This window comes from Neopelma chrysocephalum, unplaced genomic scaffold (assembly GCF_003984885.1).
Source record: "Neopelma chrysocephalum unplaced genomic scaffold, ASM398488v2 Primary Assembly neopelma1_108, whole genome shotgun sequence".
Taxonomy (NCBI): Eukaryota; Metazoa; Chordata; class Aves; order Passeriformes; family Pipridae; genus Neopelma; species Neopelma chrysocephalum.
Genome location: NW_020897773.1, coordinates 2514690 through 2539024, shown reverse-complemented (window position 1 = coordinate 2539024; position 24335 = coordinate 2514690). Strand labels below are relative to the sequence as shown.

Below are 24335 nucleotides of genomic sequence, written 5' to 3'. Positions count from 1 at the left end.
TAAACAAGCTCCTGCCTAATGTGTTTTTAATTACCATCATTTATTTACATTCTATACCAGATAACACACTTCAGCTTTCCAGGCACAGACAATGGCTCTGGTTCCAGAAGCTCCCAGTGCTTAGCTTAAGTAGGACTACACACAAACCCACCTTTGCAGCATTAGAAGCTGACTCCGGAGTAACCCTAAACAGAGATCTCTTCCTTACTGCTTAAGTTTTGCCATCTATTTTATTAAGTGATTTCTGAGAATGAAAAAAGAGCACAGCTAATTTCAACTATTTTTTTCCCCCCCTGCTCTCAGGCCCCCCGCTGAGCATCAACACGACAAATATAAAAAACCAGGAGAAGCTTCACACACTGTCTGAAAGTGCCAGCCCAAGACAAATAACTTATTGTTGTACTACCAAAAGGTAACGCAAACGCGAGTGTGCACACTGGCCAAGGAATACACACAACTCCAGAGGGGGAAAAGTGGTTAACAACCAGCCAGGAAACCGAGGCGAGCCGGCACTCGCAGCACGGCTAATCCCAGCCCAGGCAGGGTTACCAAGGCGCACGGCACCACAACAAGGCACCTTCGCCAGCCAGCCGCCCGCCCGCCGTCTGTCCTTCCCTCCCTCATCATACACAGCCCCAGCGGAGCCTGCCGCGGGCGCTGGGGCCCCTCTGCTCCCCCTCTCCCGGTGGTGCCCGGGCTGTGCGACTCTGAGCCCGCTCCTCACGGCCCCACCGGGCCCGACCGCCGCCATTGCCGCACCGCACGCGCCGCCCCGGCGCTTTATAGTCCGCCCCGCCGCCCCACCCCGCGCCGCACCGCCCGCCCGCCCCGCCCCACCCCGCGCTGCATAGTACGGCAGCGCCGATTGGCCGCGCCGCCGCCGGCCGTTTGTGTCGGGCGCGGCGATTGGCGGAGCGCGGCCGCCCAACGGCCGCCCGCTCGCGAGCGCGTCCCTGGCGGTGTCAATGGCTCCTCCTGCCACGGAGCAGCGACGGGCCTGAGCCGGGCAGGACCGCGGGATCGCCGGGGGGCCGGGACGGGGGGGGCGCGGCGCCATCGTCCCCCACAGCAGCGCTGGGAGAGCCGGCGGCTCCTCTGCCTTCGAGCGAGCCGGCAGCGGCGGCGGGACCCGCGCCCGGAGATCGCTCCCCCGCCCTTCCCTGCTGCCCGCGCCTGCGAGGCGGCCGCCCCGGGGCTCCCTCCGAGCGCCCCCGTCCCCGCCGAGGCACCGGTTGCCGGAGGATTCCCCCCCTCCCCTCCCGCCGCCCACACGAGCCGGCAAATGAACTCGGTCCGAGCCGCCAACAGGAGACCCAGGCGAGTGTCCAGGCCGCGCCCGGTGCAGCAGCAGCAGCAGGAGAGGAACAACGCCGCCGCCGCCGCCGGGGATCGGGGTAAGCCGGGCTCGGGGCCCGCCCTGCGCGGGGACCGGCAGGAAAAGCCCAGGCTGCTTCACCCTTGGCTCCCGCTCAGGCCGCGCTTTGTTTGGCTCGGGCTCTGCCCCGGCTCGGGGGGAGGCGGGGGCTCGGCCCCTTCCGCGGCCGGCGAGGGGGGAGCCGATCGCCCGCGGCCCCTCGGGACAGGACACCCCCCCGAGCCCCCGCCCCGTCCTCGGGGACCGCGGGCGGGCGAGCCGCCCTCTCCCTCGGCAGCGCCGGTGCCTCCCCGCGGGGAGCGGCGGGCCGGGCCCCCGAGGGGCTCGGGGGAGAGCGCCCGGGGGGCTGCGGGACGGGGGGGCGGCGGTGCCGGGGCGACTCGCGGCGGCACCTTCCCCGAAATGGTGTCCGGGGGCGGCGGCCCCGGCTCTGGCCGCGGCTCCGCGGGGCCGGGCCCGCCGCGCCGCGCCTGCTGCGCAGTTCGGGCTCCGGCTCCGGCGGCCGGGGGGGGCCGCGGCCCATCGGCCATTGATCCTCCCCGGCCACGCCGCCCCCGCGGCCCCGCAGCGGAGCGGGGGCTCGGGCCGCCCGCGGCTCAGCCCGGCCGGGGCCTAGCGTGAAAATGTTGACAATTCGGAGCTAATGGGGGAAAGCACCATTGTGTGAGGGCATGAGGAGGCGGCGAGGGGGGATTCGCCCCTAATGGAGCCTGGAGCGGGGAGCGGGGGGGCTCGGGGGTGGCGGCCCCGCGGCCCTGGCGCTGTCGCCCCAGCGGTGGCTCTGGGGGTGCCGCTGTGCTTGTGCTCCGAATGTGCAGGGCTGGTGGTGGCTGGGCTTTTTTTTTTTTCCTGAAGGCGAGATGGGGGTGGGATTGGAGGAGACATTTTGCATGTCTTATCTGGTGGATTGGATTTTAATTTTTTATGCATTACCTGCCACAACTCCGGCGTGATAAAGGAGGCTGATCCATGGTGCGATTTTAGGTGTATAAATGCCTTTTTAAAATTAAGAAAAAAAAGAGCTTCATTGTCAGCTGAATGTCTTTTGTTTGAGTATCTAGGATATCACATCGAGATCAAGGTATTTTAACTACGGAGATGTGTCGCGATAAATATTTTAGTGCGTTTTATGCAATCATAACATTTTAAGCAAATGAAGTAAAGAAAATTTAATCTGAGGAAGTATTTTTAATTCTCCATTCCTCCCCCTCTCCCCTCCCTCCCCTTCCTTCCCCCGCCCCCCCCCGCACACATTGGTCAGAGCAAAGAATGTTACCCAGACCAGATTGCTGTGTATATAACCAGAGGATGTGATGTCTTATGCCCAATTATGGGTCTTGTGTAAACCTTCCAAAATCTTCAGTAATTATATAATTAAAATGACTTCTCTGGTATACTGACATTAAAAAGAAAACAACACGGAAAAAAAAGCAAAACAAAACAAACAAACAAAAAAACCCCTAAACTTCTTCCTCTCAATGACATGCTCTGAGGATTTTCATCATCAATGTTCTATATGCAGAATATAGATTTTTTTTTTCAACCTCATGGTTTACTTTTTCTTTTAAATAGATGAAAATACAGCTTCTAAAAGGCATCTGGAAAGATGTGCTTATGGATTAAATACTGTGATTATTCAGTTTTATATTGGGCTGCCACTGTTCATATGTTATTAATTTGCTAAAGATACAGGCAGAAACTTTCTCTATTAAAATGTGAGGTTACAAGTATTTGTATCACTCTGACGTTTCCTGGCACTCTAGATTCACCTAATTTATTTTTTTTTACATTGTTCAGTGCTATTTACCACTCAGTGGTGATGAAATTAGAACAAAATCAAGTTCCACAGTTTATGGAAATTACCTTTCCACATAGATCACTGCTAGCTTTTTCCTTTCATTTTTGAAGGTCAGTTGCACTTGGTTTCACTTGCCCAAAAATGTATCAACAGCATTAGGGTTTTTTGTCATTAGTGTTCCACCTACATTTGGGGTGTCTCTAGTGCAGTTTCTATTTCTATCTCAGAACTTGCAAGGTCTGATCCTCTGTATCTGGAAGGTAATTTCAATTTCACCTGTGACTTTGCTTGCTTCATGCAGGGCTGTTACAGTAAAGGACGATGAATAATGCTACTAAATTAAAAGCCAATATACTGGGGTTAGATTATACCATGCAAGTCGGTGGTGACTTTTTTCACCTTTATTCCCAGTCAATGTAGGTCATCCTCAAAAAGGCTGTACAAAGGAATCAGTGTAAGTTATTAGGAAAGGTGGTCTTTTGAACTCAGATGTAAATTGGGTTAAAAAACCTGTTACTAGATAATGTGAGTGCAGCTGTGATTAAATGAAAATTATTCTTTGTTATTTTTAATTTCTTTCCTCCTTCATATTACAGCATAGTACTTATAAGCACAGATATCATGAAACAGAGTTGATAATACAGCACATAGTTAATCTTGGGAACTTCTTGTTTCATATCATTAGATTGCTTAGTAAAACATGTACTAGGTCTTGAGCTTTATTTATTATTTAATGCTGTGTAAGCAGACAGTGTTTTACAACTGAGTAACAGCTGTTACATGTTCACCACTGGGTAAAAATCAAGTTATGACTCCTGTTGTTAATAAATAGATCACTGGGAAAAAATGCTTTTATAAAAATCCTCCATCAAAGGTTCCTTGTAAGGGTTTAAAAATTGTGCAAAGCTGTGTTTTATACTGAAGTGGTTCTCATTTTATATATGTAGTAGGAATAAATCTATGAATGCATAATCATGCCGTCTGTATTATACATCGATAAACAATGACTGTACGCATATTCTGAATGGTGCGGAAGGGAGATCATAAATGATCGCAGATAAAAACGTTTTCTCCCCCAGACTCACTGTGTTGTACAGCCAAGATAAGATGTCATCAGGATATACTTCCCAAGATGTTTTGCCTTATGTTCTGCTGTTCACACCTCCCTCCATCTAAATTAGCCACTCTGGCTACACTCTGCTACTTCTGCTTTACCTTCTCTCTCCTGATCTCTCCCCAGTCGCCAGTGGGGTTGCCAGTGGTTTATTCAGTGGTTTTGCAATTCTGCATGAAGGTACAGAATAGATGTGTCCTTCCATTTTCTTTAGGACAAAGGTCTATCCAAAAGGAGATCTGGATTGGGTGATGTCCATGTTTAAATATTCCTATATTTGCTTATAGTGCCTTTTTTTTTTCTTCCTTGGGCATATAGGTTTGGCCACAGTTTTAGGAAGAAGACAAGGTTAGGCACTTATTTAAAAAAAAGAAGATCTTGTCCAGAATGCAGCTAAAATTGTCAATCTCGGAGCTATCATATGAGTATTTTTTTCTTGTTTCTGTTCTCAAAATAAGAACTCCATTAGTGCATATGTGCCTCTCTGTAGCACCAGCACGGCACTGTATATGGTACTGATGAGGTTCTGAGTTTCATGTCCAGAATTAAGTGCTTTTAGGGTTGGATCCTGTGTGCTGTTAAGTCCCAAACGTGTAGCACCAGGGCAGCTGCCTCTGCCACAGCCCTGCGCGTTTCTTTTACGTGGTAGCGGAGTCCATGTGACAGACGCTGAGCTGGCTCCAGACCTGCCTGCGCCAAACGCTGACTTTTTTTCCCAGGTTGATTTTTGGCACAAGTGCTGGTACAAGGGAAGGGATAACACTGAATGCCTGTGGGTGTGGTGAGACTGTGGCAGCTCGGATTTAGATTGTGTTAACCTGGGTCAATACTCTTGGAGCTGAGGCAAATTTAATATGTGCAGCCTGTAAACCTACCTTGCAAGTTTGCTTCCCCTCCTCCCCCCACCCATTTTCCAGGGAAAACAAGATATGTACACCTATACAGTCTGTCTGTCACTCTGCAGCTGCTGAACTTGTTAGCTCATTTCAACCAAAGTTGACAAAAGGGTGTGAAGTTAAGTTTTGTGGAAATTATTGGCTGGGCAGAGGACGAAGACAATGAGGGAAAGACATTTATAACTCACCCTCTCTACCCATGCCAAGAAGCAGCAACCAGCTGGCCTGTCAGCACACAAGGTAATTGAATTAGTCATTTGTCTGCATAGGGGACATGAGGGCTTGACGTACTGGGAGAAAGAGTAGGTTAGGCTGTGTAAGACACAAACATGTAGAAACTAAGCTCCAGCAGAGTTCTTGCTCACAAAGACTGAATTTTGTAATGTTGAGATAAATATCTCAGGAAAGGTAAGAGTCTTTATTTGGCTCTATTTCAAGTGCATGTGTGCAAGCGTGTGCGTGATTATATATGTTTTTTTTTTAAATTTTTTTTTAGTGTGTGCACCAAAGGGCTTATTTAGTGTGTTCAGGGCGGTAACAGTAACTGAATTAAATTATTCTTATTCTGAAGCAAATGTGCAGACTTGCATCGAAGTATTTAAATGCATTTCAGTTTTTGTGAGGTCATCCCTTATGGCAAGAAGTCAAGTTGGGCATCGGTTGCTCCAGGTGAAAGGAAATCTAGTCCAGTCTTTTCTGTATTTCTTGAAAGAGAGTCTTAGGCTGCAAAAAGATACATTTACATATGGAAATGTAATTCTTGTTTCTTCAATGAGAAGTTTCCAAAGCCTACCTTACACGTAAAAGTTTAGAATCTATAAACTTGGTTCTTCAAGTGCAACTTCTGTTTTCCAAAGCCTGATTTCGCATCATGAGTACAAAGGAGTATCTGTGTACCTGTGTTGTCCTTCATGTAAGGCAAGTGTCTAAATCTATTCTAAAGTTTTTTATCTGATTTGGAGAGATCAAAATCAAGTGTATTTCTTCTTGGTATACACAGTAGTGTTCACTGCCTGTAGTTTTGGTATATTTTGGTCATTCATAAGACTGTTAACATCAGTTATTGTTTCTCAGAAATACCAAATCTTTTTTTATTTACTTTCAATGTTACAAAAACTTGGAGCCCAGTGGTTTAAGAGGTATTGTGTCTTCTACATTGGTCTATTTGATATCTTTGTGCTTTAGGGGTTATTCTCTGTGCCCCGCTCCTGCTGTGGTGCTTCATGGGAGAATCACAGTTATGGAGTAGACCAGAGCTGGCCAATGTATATCGTGCTTTTACCACAGGTGTGCAGGGCACTAAGCATAAAAAGCATTATATGCACTGAATATGAAGGATTTAATGTATATGCATAGCATTGGAGCCCTGTGAATGCTTTGTCAGCCCAGCAGCTGCCTGGGAATGTCAGGCTTGCAGCTTGCTTTCCATGGGCAGTTCCCTCTCCAGCATGGTAAGTCTGGTGTGCTGTGCAAGTGCTGAATGTGCGGTGCCTGTGCAGAGCCATCGCTGTGCGCGTGTGTTTGTTCGACACATTAAGCACACTTAACTCTGCACACACACAGGGGGGTATCTTTCAGAGGCCAGGTGGGAGCCAGAGGGAGTTGCATTGCCGTGGGGACAACTTGTTTAGCCCACACTCTTGTCTGGGTCCCTGATGTAAGGGGAAGGAGGATGCACCAGGTGTGTTTTATCGTGCATCACCTGTGGCAGCACTTAAACGTCCTCTTACAGCCTGTGAACTGTTTGGTCTGCTAGGGAGAGGAGGTAGCATGCTTCTTTAAGATTTCTAAGTTGTGCTAATAGTGATTAAATATGTTTAGCCTTACACATTACAACAGGTGAAATAGGAAAAGTAAACCAGATCTGTGCAAAATGTGGACAGTAAAAGCAGAGGCGAGCTGACTGAATTAACAGGAATTGAGAAAATGAGAGGTTTGTTCAGTTGACTTTGTTATTACCTAATCCTTTCATGTTTTCAGATTGTTAAATATTTCTGTTTGCTTCTTACTTATGTGCTGTTTCTCTGTTCAGCACTTGGATAGGAGGGGAAGCAAACTTGGTGAATTTTATTATTGCTCATGGTACTAAGCTGTACTATATGAATATAACCTAGGGCTTTAGTCCGAGTCCTTCAGTTCTTAATGAAACTGGGGGTGAAAGGGGAGGGGAAGAAAGCAAATTAAAACATACAATGAAATTACAGAACATCAAAACTCTGCTTTTATAATACATTGCTACTTTTAAATTTTTGTAAAAGAGAAGAGCAAGATCTGGATGTAGGTTCCTAAGTAAAGAAGGAGGAATCTCCTATCATATAAATTGTACTTCCTGTTAAAAAGTTTCGTGAATTCTTCTTGAGGTGATTAAAATCTCTGAATCTGGAATTCTTCTTAAAAGATAACTTGCATAGTGGTTATTGTGGTTCTTCTCAATAGCAGAGTTTTGCTGTTTTTGCTGCTGTCTGTTCTTAAACCGTGGTTCACCCATGTGTGGAAGCTGGAAGGACATAGACAAGGAACAAACACTTGAAAAACATTGACTTTTTGCAGCAGGCTTTTGGGGACTATTTTTAATGCTCTCCTCTGAGATACTCCTTTAGTTGCATTTTTACAAGATAACTAATTTTAGAGCCTGTTTGTTAGAGGAAGGGGTTGTCCCATTACTCCCGCTTCTAGCTCTGTGCTATTATCCTCTGCCTTGCCTTTGCACTCTTAGTTCCCTGAACCATGTCACCACAGAAACTAGACCTCCAAAACACCCTGAGTAGTTATTTGCTGTTTTAGCTGTGTTAGCTGTCTAACTGCAGAGTTCAGTGGGTGTGTACGCAGTTGGGAGTGGGGTGAAGGAAGTGGGACTGCCCCTTGTCCTCACAGCTCACTGTTAGATCCCCTCGGCAGTCATGTGGGACTGGAGCCTTCCACGGCACCTGTGATGGTCCTGTCCATTTGAGAGGAGCTGTTGAAATGCTGCTGTGGCTCTGTGCTAAGGTACCTGCTATGGTACATACAATGAAACCTACTGTTTGTTGTAACAGAAACCTGCAGTTTCCATTCCGTTGCCAGGTTTGTCAAGTCCCTCTGATGTGAGAGTTCAGGCATTGCTTTGTTCTAGGAGCTCAAGCTGCCGCATAGTTGTGCTCTGCCTAGAAACCTTGTCACTGAGGCTCCTCAGTTTGTTTCTGTTCTCAGCTGTACCTTGATTCTATGTAGGTTATTCCACAGAGGTGTATAGAGGTAGCATGCCAATACATCCCAGATCCATATTGATATTCCATTATCAAAATAATAGGGGTGTTTATGTTCTTGTGCAACTTTTTCTGTGTTCCAAAGAACTGATTCAGCTGTAGAGCTCTACCGTGTGAGTGCCAGTCTGGTGTTGGTAGAGCGTATAAAGCTTATCCTTAGTTCTTGTGTGCTGCTTGACTGCATTGAGCTTGGTAGGTACAAAGCATAGAGAAATAAGCACTCCTGGGGAGGGAAGGAAAAAAAGAGAGGGAAGCACTGATTTGGAAGGAAAAGCTTGTTTTTTGTCCTGCTGTGAATTGCTGTTACATGGCAAAAAGGCCAAATCAACAGCCGTACTTGGAATTCCTACACTTGTTTTAAATAACCACTGTCCATACCAACAGAAGAGCTGAATTTGCAGTCTCATGGTCATCATGCTGTGTTCATGCTTTTATACCAAAGGGCTGGTTAGCATGAATAGGTCATGTTACAGTAACTATTTCCTTTTGGTAATAGTATTGTAGTATTTGGAAACAGCCTTTTTACCTTAAGGGCTCTCATTTGTGGGTTCTTTTCTGTTGCTTGTTTTCAGCTTGTACCTCCAGAAGCAAAGGTTCAAGGGTTTGATGTCTTGCCTTCTGAATAGAGGAGAGTTTTAGCTCCATAGCCGGTCTGAATTTCAAGCTATCTTTGTATTTGGGCAGGTTATTGTAGGATGACAGGTTACCATATGTCAGCTGATCTGTGGTATCTGATTCACAGTAATTGTTCATGTGTATGCTCTTAGCCTGTGGCAAATGGAAGGTAATTTGAGTTAGCTTGACCCTCTTTCATTATGCTCTTGCAAGGCACTCCCTTCTCCATGTGGATTGTTAGACCTGCTGGAGAGCCGTGGCTAAAACAATAAAGCAGTTTCTGTCCCCCAGCTAGTTTGGGTGTATCTGTACAACAGTAAGATGAGGACTTTGCCAGTTTCTTGTGTCGTTGCTGTTTTGAGACCATACCTTTCTGAAGGAATGAATCCTACAAAGATGCTTCCCTGAAAATCAGTCAGATGTTACAATTGCCAGGTGGGTTTTTCTTTGGCAGACCTTACAAAAGCTTTATTAATGGATTTTAAAACACCACAAATAAGTTGTTTATTTCACAGTATCTTGGCTTGTTTCTTGTTTTTAAAGAATTAGGTTTTACTTCGAGTTCTTTCAGAAGATGCTTGGTAATTGAAATAATTCTAACACTGCAGGAATGATTTTTGATGTTCTCATTCAAAGCCCGCTGAAATCCTGGCTGGCTGAAAGATTCCCATTGACCACAAATAGCTCTTGAATTTGATCTGAAATGACAGGAAAGGTAAAACAATTGATTTTCTTTTTAGTGCTTAGTTCTTATCTGAAATTTGATTTTGCAATAGAAAATCCAGTCCAGTCTGGTTCATCAATAATTGTTAAAAATCTAAAATACTGTTTAAATGCTTATGGGAAAATATTTTTCAGTAGTCGGATGTCGCCACCCTGTCTTTCTGCCTTACTGAATTCCTAAGGCTCCCAAAGAGAAACTCAGAACTGCCTCTTGCATCTACAGTTCCCTTCTTCCACAGACAAATCTCTTTACTTAGTTACTGTACTACTGATCCTATGTGCATACAACAAAGCTTCCTCCCCATTTTTCATTCTTATTTGGTCAGTGAGAGTTTTTTCTAGGAGGTAATATGTAAAATTTACAGTTCCCAAGCTTCTTGTACTTGAAAAAGTGAGAGGAAATGTGTGACTTCTTTTTAAAACTGGAATTCAGTCATCTTGAGACATAGGTCTTGGTGGAGACTTGCTATAGTCATCTGAAAAATAAAGAGTTGGGAGGTTTGTCAACATACCTTTGGAGAAAATGTTATGCTGCTGAAGCATAGGAAAACTTCAGATTTTAATCATTGTTTCTAAGAGCTAAGAACAAAATGGAATCCTTTTTTTTGCTAAACCAGCCTTTCCTGACTATTGGGAAAGCAAGAGGCCAGAAAGATGACCCAAATACTGTTGGGTCATCAGTTTAAATTGTGTAGTAGCTGTTCAAATTAATGTTTATTTCCTTCAGTTGTTACTGTCTTGAAGGAGGAAGGACTGCAACTTTTAGATGGTTGTTATATTAGTCGTTGACAAGATGTGACACTTCACCCTTCTCTGAAGGTGGTAAGATCTGTGACCATTTTCTTTGGCAGAAAGGTTCTCATATTCTTCCATGGTCACTGGAGATCAGTTATACAAAAGAAACAAGGGTTTACTCTGAAGTTTCATTTGCCTGTTTTGACCCGTGTTGGCTGCAACTGCCCTCGTCAAGACCATGGATAAGGACAGGAGATAGCTGACCTCCATCTGTTACTACCTTGGAAGAACAAAGGTCCACGGGGTTTGCAGTGTATGAAAATGAGTAGTGGATTTTTTATCACAGAGGAATTGTTTTCATAGAATCATAGTATGGTTTGGGGTAGAAGGGGCCTTAAAAAATCATCTAGTTCCAACCCCCATTTTATTCAGATTCATTTGGAGCTTCCTCTCTGGCTGCATTTTTAACTCTGTGAAGCTCTGTAGTAATTGAGCCTCTGAGGTATGTGCCTCAGATCGCTGTTGAGAGAACCTCCTTTAACACAAGAGTTGTTTGGCCAGCTGAGCATCAGTGGGAGGAGAGAGGATTAATGCTTTGGGCTACTGTTGCTGTCTGGATGATTAGAAGAAGAATGGGTGTGATTGTGATAACGAGTGATATCTGAGTGACTTCAAGTGGCCTTTGATAACAAGTTTAGACCCTTTTCATATCTTGCCAAATTTCTTAGCAGCAGCTGCTCATTCAGCAGCTTGTGATCAATAATCTGCTGATACACTTGACAGTATCAGTATGGATGTTTGCCGTTGTCAAATTTTACCTTAATTTAAAAGGTTTAAGAACTGAAAAAGGCATACCTGAGTAGGTTCAGTGGGTGTCTAATGAAGCTCTGTTCTGAAAATCAAGTCGTTGTAATATGTGTCGATGTGATGCTGGATTTCCCATTTTGTCTAAGTAATGTTTGAACGTCTGAGCTTGTTAACTTTAAAAGTCTTAACAGGAAATAATGTTTACTGTCAGCTCCATCTCCTCTAAACCTGTTCTTTTAAATGCCAGAGGAGAAGAAGAGGACGTGAAATTATTCTGATTTTTCAGTTATAGACAACATAACTTTATATGTAATTTTAAAGGGAAAATATATTGGTCATGCTAATGTAGCATGTAAATTTCTAAAAATGTGGGGAAAAGAAAAGAAGAATGGAAAATTAATTTAAAACAAATTTATATTTGAAAATTTCAATATTGATATCTAAGATCAGCTTTCGTACTCACTTCATTAATTTTTCAGCCTATGTTTTGGATAACTTTTTGAGAAACTGAAGATTTGAGTGTGTCCTCTGCTCTGGGTTGCTCTTATGGATATTAATACAATGAAAGTTAAAAGTGGGTGGTGTATGGAAAAAGCATGATTTTTAACTCCTCTATTTCAGAGGCCTATCAAGCAATACCTGCCATCCATTGATGCTGTAAGAGTGGATTCATTACCATGTCTTGGGTAAATCCCAGCAGACTGACTTTCAGGTGACTGTATTTCAGTTGTCTCAATGACCAATATCTCAAAGAGTTCTATGAGCTGCCAGTGTATTTTTTTTGTGCTTATATATGATTTAGAAATGTTGTACAATTGTTTGGAATCAAGAACATTAGCTGAAATCGTAGAGAGTTGGGCACAGTGATTTTTTCAGACTAAATATACTTGGTTGTCATCCCAGTGTTTCTTTCCTAGCAGCAAGGTTGGCCTTCCAGCCAACCTTCCAGCATTCCTCTGGGCTACCACTATTAGCAAACAGGTAGTCTGTTGAAGTAGTGCTGTAATGGCTGTGAAAGACAGAAATGTTTGACTCTGACACTTGCATGGTGGAAATAATTACCACTTTCACAATGAGCAAGTTTTAAATAGTAAGAAAAAGAAGTGGTCTGTTTTAGTATGTTTATGATGTTTTGATGCAGATGTAGTCACTAAAATTATGTGTATATACTGAGCATTACACATTCACAATGATTTCTTTCTTGTTATTTGTGTGTAGGGTCCTGTTGGCAGGAAGGTTATATTTTTCAGTAATATAAATCTAAATCCTGTGTGTGCACTGTGGTGACTGGGGGCACTGCTTGAGCCTGGTTAAGATTTCTTTGTTAAGATTTCTGGGACATATTTTTTCTTTCCCCCAAATTTATCACTACTACAGAAGCAGCCAAATATGTTACAGAAAATTAATTTTAATTCCTCTAGCTTTTGAAATCAATATATGGTTTGAGAAAGGGGCAAAGGAAGATAGATCAGAATAGCGATGTTTGAGAACGGGGTATCCATAAATCCTGCTTGTGTTGGTTTTATAGCTCAGTTAAAAAAAAAATCAACCTGCTCCTTTTTTATTAAAACAGCTAAGTGACATGTCTCTTCCCAAGGCATGCACCTTCCCTCCATCAGGTACCTTTCACATATACGGAGACAATTCTTAAGTAGCCCTTACTGCAAACCTGGCTGGCAAAAATCCCCCCGCCTAGATAAAATTTCTGTTAGTGAGAGTCTCTATAGAAGACTTAATGATTTTAGGTGTTTAAATTAAATAAGAAATTTCTTTTTTTTTTCCTTTTAAGAGTAGACTTATATATTTACATATTTAACTTTTAGAATAAGAGGAATAGTTCAGTGGTTCTTTGTTTCCTCTTTCAGTATTTCTGGTAACAGCAATGCAGTGGATGGAGTGAGGCTAATGAGCAGTTTCTAGTCCAGAAGGTTCCTGACTTACTGATCTTTTCACAGAAGTCCTTATTCTTGTATATGCTCAGAGTTTACTTGGGAAAGAGCTGTTCAAACATTCCGTGATGTAAAAAGAATATTAATCAGAGCACTCAACTTTAATCCTCTCCTTCTGCCCGAAGGTCTTGCATTCAGGTTGCAGTAAATGTGAGGAAATGTCTGTTATCCCAGCACTTCTTACAGTAATGGTAGCGATGGCCTGGAGTAATTTCAGGTACTGGTAAAGGATCCCCTTTGTTTTACTGATTTCGATATTTGTATTGCAGAAGTCCTGTGTCTTGTGGGTTTCCAGTAATGTCTGTAAGCTGTCCTCATTGCACACCTGCGATGTACTGAAGTGCCACTGTTCTGACTTCAGCAGTGGGAAACGAAAGTGTGAAGAAATTAAATATCTTGCCCAAAGTGACCAGGGAAGTCTATAGGCATAGTTTCATCGTTGGTTTAAGCAGTGTCATTGCAAATGGCTACCAAGAGGGATTTTCTCAGTAGGGATTTGCTTCTTCCTTCCTTTGTTTTAATGATGGTGTACCTGTACAATCACTGCCTGTTGTGTGAGGAGCTGAAAAAGGTCTGTACTCTCTTTTCTGGCAGTATTGTACTCTATATTTGGTTTATCTTTATCATGGAACCATATCTGTGACAAAGCACAGGATTGAGCATGATGTCCATGAGTTCCTGTGGTTGGTAGTCTAGTTTTGGACTATACAGTCTCTCTTGGTACAATACCTGTTTTCTTTCTGGACTTATGTTAGTGCTCAGCTTGTCCCAGGCTAAAAACTGGATGGTTGTACTGGGAGTTGTTGCTCTTGGTTGTCATTTATCCTATGCTCCCAGCTGATCCTCGTTCAAGACAGGGATCACTAAATGCCTCAGATCATGGTTGTGGTAGTGCTTTAATCTTTTAGGGGAGCATATTAAGGTAGATGGGAATTGCAGTTGGCTTAATTATGCTGGGCTGAAAACTGGAGCCGCACTTGCATTGCCAGTGAGCTATGTGGCCATCTGTCATTGGGGCAACAACTTGTATTCTAAGGGGCAGCTGGCAGGGTTGAGGCTTGCTTTGGCTGGCAGGCTTTTTTTTTTTTTTAATATGCCACTGCATGTCAGTCAGAACCCTTCGTTGTGGGTAGGGAAGAGAGTAGGGGTTGCTTTAATTGTTTGTGCAATTAACTTAAAGAATCCTAATAGAAACTGTGGACATTTCTGTGAAAATAAATTACATTTGTATGACTTGCATTCTGTGTTGTTATAGACTGTTTTTTGTGTTTTCAGATGAAACAACGTGACAGTTGTGAAGCCATAGGTGTGCCTGTGGGTGCACTGAACCGTACACATACGGCACAAGAAAATTAGACATTGTTACTAAAATGCAGTGTTACTTTGTGAAAGCACAAATGCCAAAGGAAGTACATTGAGAGACGACCTACAGATCGTGTGGAAAATTCAAACAGTTGAATTTTGCACTAGTTCTTTAGAAACTTTATCATACAAGCTCCTGACTAAGGATGTGGGAACTCTGAATGGTATCGATCATATGGGCACATTACTGTGAACAGAGAGGGGAAAAAACATTTTATCTGAGGAAGACTATGTGAGTTAATAAAAGGTAATTGTTAGGAGAATAAGTAGCTGGAGAAGACCCTGCAGTTGGCTGTCAAACAACAAATGTCTTTTAGTTTGAAATGCTTTGAATATTTTTATTGAAAGAGGGGGTACTGCTCCCTCTCTTCTTGGTTGATTGGTTGGCTTTTTTGTTTTCTCAAGACTAGGAATGAGTTGATAGTTTAGTGGTTTTGGGAAGTCTCAGGGAGCCCAGGATTTACATTGGCTCTTGCATAAGTCTTAACTGCTATTGTTCATCCCATTCATCCAGGTTATACACTGGGAGGAGAGGATAGGAAGCAACATAACTTGAATAATGGATTCTTAGTACTCAATCATGGTCTGGACTGGTGGAGATGATATTCTGCTCTAACTTGAACCTGCTGCTGTCTGGTCTAAAAGGACCTTTATAAAGATGATAGTACCTGGTATATGTGTGCTCTGTCCACTTCTCTCCACTTTTCCATCCACTAACCAGAGACCATTTGAGGGAGCATGTATAATGTGCATTTATTGACTTGCTGGTAAGAGGCACTGGTTTGGCCTCAGAATCTGCCAGTGTTGATTGTGCCTTTCACAGTCATGTCTAGAAATAATTGATAAGACTCCCAGGCTGTTCAGGTCGGAGTCTTACAAACATGTAGTAGAACATGTCTGAAGCATCTCCTCGTTGCTACGTATAGCTCAGAGAACAGGCCAAAATTAAATTTTTCTGTAGCGCTGTCCTACTAAATTGTATTATTTGCTAGGGGAGAGCAATTTTTTTTTCTGTGTTTTTTGGGGTTTTTTTTGCTTTTAGATGTGGTGGAAGTATTTGACTTTAATGATTGCTTCAAATTTCCAGGAAACTGTATTTAGTTCTCTGTACTTTTCAATCTGAAAAATATAGTTGATTTAAAAAAAAATCGTTGTAATGACTTGGAATGAAATGTTACAACTGTAAGTACCAGAAAGGGCACTGACAAACTATTGTACTCATTTATACTGGCAAAATGAATTCTAGTGGCACTTACAAAATTACTTCCAGTGTAATTACTTTTGATAAAGGACTTGCCTGATATTGTCTGTGTTTTGAGATGTTCAAGTCCATGACTTAGTGCCTTGCTTTTGACCTATACTCAAGCACCATGCTTCTCAGTAGATACATTAGAGACAACTCTATGTTGGTAACTCCTGTCTGAGACTGTCCCGTTGGACAGGTTTTTAACTTGTGTTTCAATACACATGGGCCTCCAGTCTCCAGTGTCATTTGTGGTTATGAGTGGGAGGGATTGTGATGGTCGTACAACTTTTTCCTCCCCTCCTTTTTATCTCAAGTCTCTTTTTTGTTGGGAAACCAGAACTCTGCTGTGTTTGCAGCAAGCAACTAGTTCACAGTAAGGTTTGGCTTTAAAGAAGACGAAAATTAATTTTTAACTGCTCTTTATTCAAGATGACTACAGCTCTGTATTTATCCACTAAAGGCACCAAATCAGATCGTTTTTGCACTTGTGTTATTGACAATTTTATTGCTGTGTTTATTCTAGAAGTTTTTCTTTTGTAGGATTTTCTTCCCAACACTGTCATAGCTGAAGGTTTTCAGATCTTCAGCTACAATCAGTTACTTTTAATTAAGGAAAAACTTCTTTCACATTTGTTTCCAAAAGAACACAAAAAATATTTTAATAAGGCTTTTCTTTTGTCTAAAAATCTAAGCTTAAGTAGCCAAACTGGATTTTGGTTTTGAAATGCACGTGACTTCTTTTGTTCTTCTTTTGAGGGGACTGGCTCTCAAGTGTGAAATATGATTAACAAATTTTTCAAAACCTGTTACGTTATTTCACAGCTCTTCACTTTATTTGCAGGAATGCCGGCATTTTCTTCCTGATAGATGGCACCATGTAGAGCACAAATAGTTCCTGCCCTTGGAATACGGAAGGCTTTGCTGCAATGAAAGATAGTTTTAGTCTTTTACCTAACTGCTGCTCTTTAAATCTTGTTAGTGTAATACTGGTTTTGTATGCTTTATTATATATTTTCAACAGTTTATTGCCTGGTAGTAAATCTAGTCTGAGCTCTAAATACAACTTTTACTCTCCCAGTCTAGGTTGTTATAAGTGTTTAATTTTTTTTCACTCTGATAACTGCATTTGATTAGTGCACTTGATCAGAAAGTATCTAGTATGTTATTTCTGTACATTTTACTTGTATCAGGGCTTGAGCTGGTCCTGCATGATTTGCTTGTCTATATGTTTAATTAAAAGTAATAGATGTATATTGCTTAAAGGAGCTGTTGGCCTCTTACCCATATGCAAAGCCTGGAGTTGCTTGTGGACTGTTCCTCATAGAGGGTGTTTGTGTTTGTACTGTTTGTTTTTGAGGAGTATGGACTGCTAGATCACCTACATATCAATTCAGATGAAAGTTCTTAGAAGAAGCACTTGTTCTTGCCAGTGTACGAGTTTTTGAAGTTGTGAATAAAAAACTCAATAAGCAACTAAATCCCAGAAAGCGAACCCAAATGCATATTTACAACATCTCTGTATAGGATGGATATTGGTATATGTGGAGGAAAATGAGTAAAGTTTGCTGTAGGTAACTTCTGGATTAACTTCAGAATGGTGAGACTTGATGCAATATTTTGAAGACTTATTCTTAAAATATGCATTCTGTGCAAAATAGTCATTAAAGTTGCATGTCCATAAAGTACTTCAATAAATATATTGGCATTTTTAATACAAGAAGTTTATTTGTTCATTCTATAGAATATGAATGGTTTGGTTTTTTAAATTAGCTGTAGTTTGAGAATAAACATGTCAAGAATTCAATCTGACAGTTGCTTAGAATACATCTTAAGACCATTTTTGTGGGTGTGCTGAGCATGAATATAACAAAGATGACTAACATTCCATGTGTTCAACCAGATTACAGGGGAGAACATGGCAGAGCTCGATGCACTTGTACAGTGTCTTTGCTGCATATTAGAATAGAGAGAATATCCTGGTTTTCCTGGTAGAAAAACAAAGAACAGAAATCTAAGGATGCTGAACACGATGGAGTATAATTACTAGTTGACAAGTATTGTATATTCTAGTTCAGGGGGGAAAACAGTAGGCTGGATTTAGCCATGTTTGAGACCCATGTAGGATACTTGGTGTTGAGTGCACAAAATATATTTCACTTCCTAAAAATGTTTTGAATGCTTGTGATTTAAGAGCAACTCATGAAGGATTCCTTTCTTTCGAGTCTTTAGTGATCCTGAATCTGCTTTTGTCTATGCTTGCACTACAAATATGACAGACTAGATAAATGTAGTTGTGTAATGGGGGGCTTTTTGTGTCTTACACATTCTACGTGTGCAGAATTGGAAATTTGCTGTGATGTGTTGTTCTAACTTTGTATCTATAGTCTCACTACCCTACTGGTGGAGAAGGTGAATGTGCAGTGTGGAGTGACTGTGAAAGGATGGTATCATCAGTCTGTGGATGTTTTGCATGCAAGGTTTTCCTCTAGGAACACTTAGACACTTCAGAGAGGCTCTCTTCAGGGTAAGGACGCTAGATAGTCAATAAAAACCTCTTGTTTGTAGAAGTGATGGTTAATGCTGGATTGGTGCTAAATTGTTGGCATTGACCAGTGCTCCCTGAAGCACTGCAGTTGTCCAGGTTTAAATTATGCAGGAAATGTGAAAAGACAGGAGCAGAATTAAGTGGCTCTGACTCTTCCTCCTCTAAGTATTTAAGGTTGGTTCTTTTTGTTTGTTTTTTTTTTTTAAATTGTCTAGTGTCTGTAGGCACAGATGCATAGCTCTTGCTGTTTGACAGAGGTCTTGAACTTTCCTCTACCAAAGACAGAACCTCCTGTAAGTCCTTTGAGAGTCTAAGATATAAAGTAGAATATTTTTTTTCTGAAAATATTTTTCTATACTTGAAAATAAGAGAGATGTCTGTTAAGGGAGGTTATCTCTATGGTTATGTCTCAGTTTTGTTTACTTGTTGATTTCTGCTTATAACTGGTCATTCCAAGTACTGTAATATTTTTCCCAGAATATCACTGTGGATAGTGCAGTGCATCCATCTGCTACTAGTGTCTATTGTCTATCAACTGGAAGTAAAGATTCATTCCATCACAGTTCAGTCTCTGGCCTGTTTCTCATCTTGTGCCAGTGTCAGAAATGCACACAATACTGACATGAAATAATTCACTGACTGTTAAGTACTACACTTCAAAGATAGCAGCCTGATTTGATGTCAAGCTTCATAGTTTTTCAACCATAGTTTGACTGATGCACCAAAATTTCTTTGTGTTCCTTACTTGTTAGTCATCAGTGGTGGCATATGCTCTGACATCTAAGGGAAAAAAATATTGTCATCCAGCTACTGTACAGTGACAGGGCTCTTCCAGGTGTAATGTGTGTTTCTGGGTAGCCTGCCTTCTAGCTGTGCTGGCTGCAAGCCTTTGGTTTCACAGGATTTGAACAACATCCACTTGTCCAGGCATAGAAGCCATGGGCTTGTGTGTTTTCTTTGCTGCCCAAAGACCTTTTGGGGGGGTCACATGTTTCTGAAGCACTCGGGTGGTTCTTTGGCATCGAGATGCTTTTGTTGCTTTGGGCTGGGGAAGAAGGTGACTGTCCTATGAAAGTGTCAGTGCACAGTAATGAGTGTGACTGCATCATTTGCAACTTCAGTAAAGAAAAACATGGGATAAATGTGATTAATGAAATTAAGGACTTTTGGTACTGAATTGACCTCCTAAGTGTTAATACAAGGTAAAGTAATTCAGATCAAACATTGGAAACTGTAGTTCACTATATATTCCTTTATTTTCACCAGCAGTTTTTGATAGTATTTAAATTCAAATGAGTTCATAGGAAATAGTTATACTACTTCTGCTTTATAGCAGTGATGTCTGAAAGAAGCAGCAGGTAAAAGAATATGAGCAGCAATGTCTTTTAAACCTCCCTGCCTACTTTTGGAAGACGTGAATTGTTTAACTCATGAATTGGGTGGAGTATGTCAAGATGGCAGCAGCTGGTTCTGATTTGACTCCATCAGCTTCAAGCAAGTTTTTGAGGACAGAGTTCTTAAATCATCTCATCCCAGATTATCAGTTAGGAGAAGGGGTGGCCATACGCAAACCAGTGGGGACAGAGATGTGAACAAAGTTCACATAACCCCAAAACTCTGAATGGTCAATACGCTGCTATTGTAAAAACAAACTCAACATGCCTACTTGTCTTGGTTTCTTCTGCTCTAGTCTTGCTTGCAACCGTGTCCACGAGCTCTTCAGGGTAAGTTTGGGGTTTTTTTTCCCCCCACTGTAAGTGTGTGAAGTGACTAACTTGGCTGCTTCTCCAGGTGCTACAGCAAATTAATAATAGTGGAACAATTGAGTAATTTATAGGTGTGTCAGATTGGTGAGTTCAGAACAGGTGAAACTGTGACAGGATGACTTGATGAAGGAAACTGAAACTGAGGTGATGGTTACAAAGACTGACAGAAAATAGGGTCAGGAAAATAAATTCGATTTGTTCATGTTATATAACCATCTTAGTGCAGCCTGTAGATTCATTAGTTTGAGAACATAGTTTGTAAGGGAGAGTGATTGCGTGTGGCTTCGCTTTTAGCAAATTGACTGTAATTTAGAGTGAAAGTGTAGGAGGTTGCATGTATTATTACTCTGACTTTCTAGCTGGAGCACTCTTGTCTAGCAGGTGAGTTTTATAGTGTGTTCAGCCAGCATGTGTTTTAGCATACTTCAGTTTACAGTTGCAAAGATCCTTGAAACCATGAAGTGGTACAGTAGCACTTCTTGATTTAGTTATTTTTTTGTTTTTTAAATACTTAATAATATGAAAAAATCAAAGGGAGCATAGCTTGGTACAGTTCTTTCTTCATCCTTTCTGAGCCCCAGGAGAGCTCAACATGCACGTTACCACTGTTAGAACTTCATTTTGAAATCCTAATTCTCTTAAAAGAGGTCTGTTGGATGTCTTGGAGTTTTTTGCTTTCTTTCTCAGCTCTAGCAGTAAGGGATAAATCTCCTGTACCTCTCTAACCAAAGCTTTTATTTCTGTTATAATCAAGTTTGAGCAGTGTAAATGAGATTCCACAGTCAGGCAGCAGTTTTTTTACTTCTTCATACTCGCCTTCCAGGTAAACACAAATACCTCATTACCTTTTGGGAAAGTCTTTAATTTGGAAAGGTGAGGAGGGAAGCAGCTTGAGTCCTCTTGTTTGAAACTTATGCAAATTGCCTTTGAGATTACCCTCTTTGGATTTTTTTTCTGTAGATATAATTAAATTGGAAAGGATGTTTCTTTCAGTTATTCATCAGCATTCAATATCGTAAAAAGGTTGTTACAGCTCTAAAATAGCTTTTTTTGGTTATAAATACATCACCAGTTGCTAGCCTCTTTATCTGTTTGTTTTTAAATAAACACAGTGTTTTTGTAAAGACTTGGTGGTGTTTCACTTGCCTGGTCAAGTGTGTAGAAGTACCCTAGGATGTTTTACAACCTAACCGAGTCAAAATGCCTGGTAGTGGTGGGGTTTTCCCTCTCAAACCTCTGGACCAGGAAGATGATGAAATGAAACTGAATCTGACACTTGGGAAGGAATGAGATAATGTATATGTTATGCAAATCTAAGAGAAGGAGGGAGTTTCTATTACTGCAGAACACTTTACCAAGTTATATTTTAGTACTTCGAATCAAAGCTTTAAATTACTGTGCTGAGGATGTTTTGACTTAACTGAAATATTATTTCTTCATAAAAGGTTTCTAACTGGCAAAATATATTTTGATATGGATTCTTTGGCAACATAGCAACAGCAGTGTAGAAAATATCCACGTTTATGTAGCAGTGTATGTAGCTCTGTAAAGCTCTGTAGTTTTACATGTGTGCGGTTGAAAATCATAGAATCATAGAATGGTTTGGGTTGGAAGGGACCTTAAAGATCATCTGCCTAGTTCCACCCCTCTGCCATGGGTGGGGACACCTTTCACTAGACCAGGTTTCTCAGAGCTCTGTCTGGCCTGGCCTTGAACACTTCCAAGGATGGGACAGCCACAACTTCTCTGGGCAACATGTTCCAGTGCTATGGTTTGTCTTTCTATCCTAATGTCACAATGTCTGGGATTTTTAGAAGCATGGAGTACTCAGCAGAGTGAAAATGGACCAAGGTCTTTGAGATGCTAATGTACTACAAACTTATGGTTTATAGCAAAGCAGTTGGGTTGGACTTTCATTGTACTGATGAGGCCACATAATAGGAAATCTGGCAGGTAAATATTATAACTCTCAGTATGTTGAGCAAGAGTGGGAGAGCTTTTACCTGCCTGATGAGAATGGTGGAGCAGTGATTGAATTGTTCTCTGATGGTGTCTTCTACCTTTGCCATATGAGCAAAGCCATGGCTGTCTTGGAAAGCGTTCACTTAGTTTAGAGGCTCTACAAACTTTCCAGGCAACTAGTGTTGACATTCATGATTAAAAAAAAAGTCTCCTTATGGAAACTTTTTTTTCTAATGTCCTTCCAGTGCTTAAACACTTTCTCCCCTTATTTGTGTGCAGCTGTAAGCTCAGTGAACTTGTGCATTGTTTTGGGCCAAGGAAGTCTTTGTTTTTTAGTTTAAATATTTGGAGCAGTTTGTCCTCCAGAAGAGATAATTATCTATGAGATTATTTGACATCCAGAACTTATCTGAAGGTTTGTTAGCCATCTGTCTTGTTTGTAATATGATGTTCCTTCTTAATGTTAATACTCTTTATTCTGCAACCTTTAAAGGATATAGTCAGATGACCTAAAACCCACAATAAATTAATATTATGAAGTGGCAGCCCTCTTCAACAGAGGTATTGTGGCCGACCTAGTCCATTGATGTACAAAGCAAAATTAGTTTGGCTGAATTAGAGGCGTTCATCTCTTCTGGTGGATCAGTGTGTTCAGAACTGTTTTAGGTCTCTACACCTTACAATGTGTTTGTGTGTATATATCAAATTTGTCTCCAGAAGAATGCCTCGACAGCTGTGCATATGCCCACAACTGCATTTTTGTTCTTCACTTATTTAATGTTCATCAACGCTAAAAAGTACTGAAAGGGACAGGATCAAACTGCATAGGTTTGTTGGGAAAAAGGGGGTTTAGGGATAGTCAGCACTAGTTGTGAGATGGAGGGGGACCTCACCATGGGGCAGCTACCATGGCACATCTTGACATGTTTGAATAGTCTCTTATCAGTCTTTTTCAATTTTTTAAAATATTTCTCTGGAAAAAAAAAATCAGGAAATGTAGGTAAAATAACCAGAAAAGGAGTTTAATGATTCCCTTTTTTTCTACATGTTTTGTCCACTGACTCTCCAGAGTGTCTTGGTCTGTAAATATCCCGCTTTGTGTCTATGTCTGAGAGAAAATACATGAGGCAGATGGATGGTGATGGAAGTGTCCAGACATGAAAGGAGAAAACTGACCATCTTAATATGCAACTTCTAGATGATCTTGGATTATTTTTTTTTTTGGGGGTGGGGGGTCATAGTGTTAAAGAACACTTCTTCCTCTTAAAACCTCTTCGTGTCCTTGTGGCCTTCTAGCATAGGATTTATTTTTGATGCCTTTTTCAATCTGTCTTTTAATGGCTCACAACACAGGATTACTGTGTGTAGTGAAGGGCTTTAAGAGTCTGGAAAGGGCTGTGTTATTGTACTCTTTTTTTCTACCATACTGTTTCCCTATTGCTTTTTGTTGTATTCAAACACCTTTTACAGTTATTACACATTACTGAAAAATACTTTTTTGAATACACGTTTACCATACTGTGCCATGACAAATTATAGGGAGTTTGTAGGAAGTGTGGTGGCTCAGACCTTCAAAATGGATATGAAATAAATGACAAAAACTTATTCTGTCTGGTCTTAAAATGGGTGAATATTCAGAACTTGAGAGACTGAAAATGGGAGTTCAGGTGCATGAGTAGAAGGACCTGTTTAAGAAAAGGAAAAGTTCAGGGTTCTGCTGCAGGTATATAGAAAGACTAGACGTAAAAGGCAGTGGATGAAGAAAAACAACCCTGTTGAAAACTTCGGTACTTCTGGATAGTTTAAACAATATGAAAAAATAGTAGTTTCTTTCCATTTTGTGACTTAGGCTTGCTCTACCTACTTGAACTTTATTGTTGCTCAGTGTTGTTAAGAATAAATTTGAAATGCAAATAATAAGCATCTACTTCATTTGCCAGGGAGGAATCTAAGAAGCCTTTTTTTTTTTTTTTTTTTTTTTAAGATGGGCGTTTCCATATTGTTTAGTGTAACAGAACTTTAGCCGATTTGGGACAATGAGAAAAACAGTTGAGAGATACTGAGAAAAGAAGCTAGATTTTTTTGTTGTTGTTGTTGTAATGAAATTGTCAGTAGTTGAAAATAGATCATCAAGATACAGGTCATCATCTGCAGAGTTCTAAACTTAAGAGCATTCACTGCAAAAATGTCTCAGTTT

The 24335-nt window shown here is 41.5% G+C and overlaps 1 protein-coding gene and 1 long non-coding RNA gene across 3 annotated transcripts in view; both read left to right on the top strand.

Moving 5' to 3' along the window:
• The first annotated feature begins 976 nt into the window (after positions 1 to 976).
• The window catches only part of FBXO11 (F-box protein 11), a 72530-nt gene continuing 49171 nt past the window's right edge, over positions 977 to 24335 (top strand). For both annotated transcript variants that reach the window (XM_027696493.1, XM_027696492.1), the window contains exon 1: positions 977 to 1394. In XM_027696493.1, the coding sequence (XP_027552294.1) occupies positions 1283 to 1394 (112 nt within the window). In that variant the 5' untranslated portion in view covers positions 977 to 1282. The remainder of the gene's footprint in view (positions 1395 to 24335) is intronic.
• On the top strand, positions 4310 to 23279 carry LOC113973894. Its single transcript, XR_003536367.1, has 3 exons — positions 4310 to 4434; positions 8473 to 8476; positions 23266 to 23279. It is a non-coding gene; the product is annotated as an uncharacterized LOC113973894 (long non-coding RNA).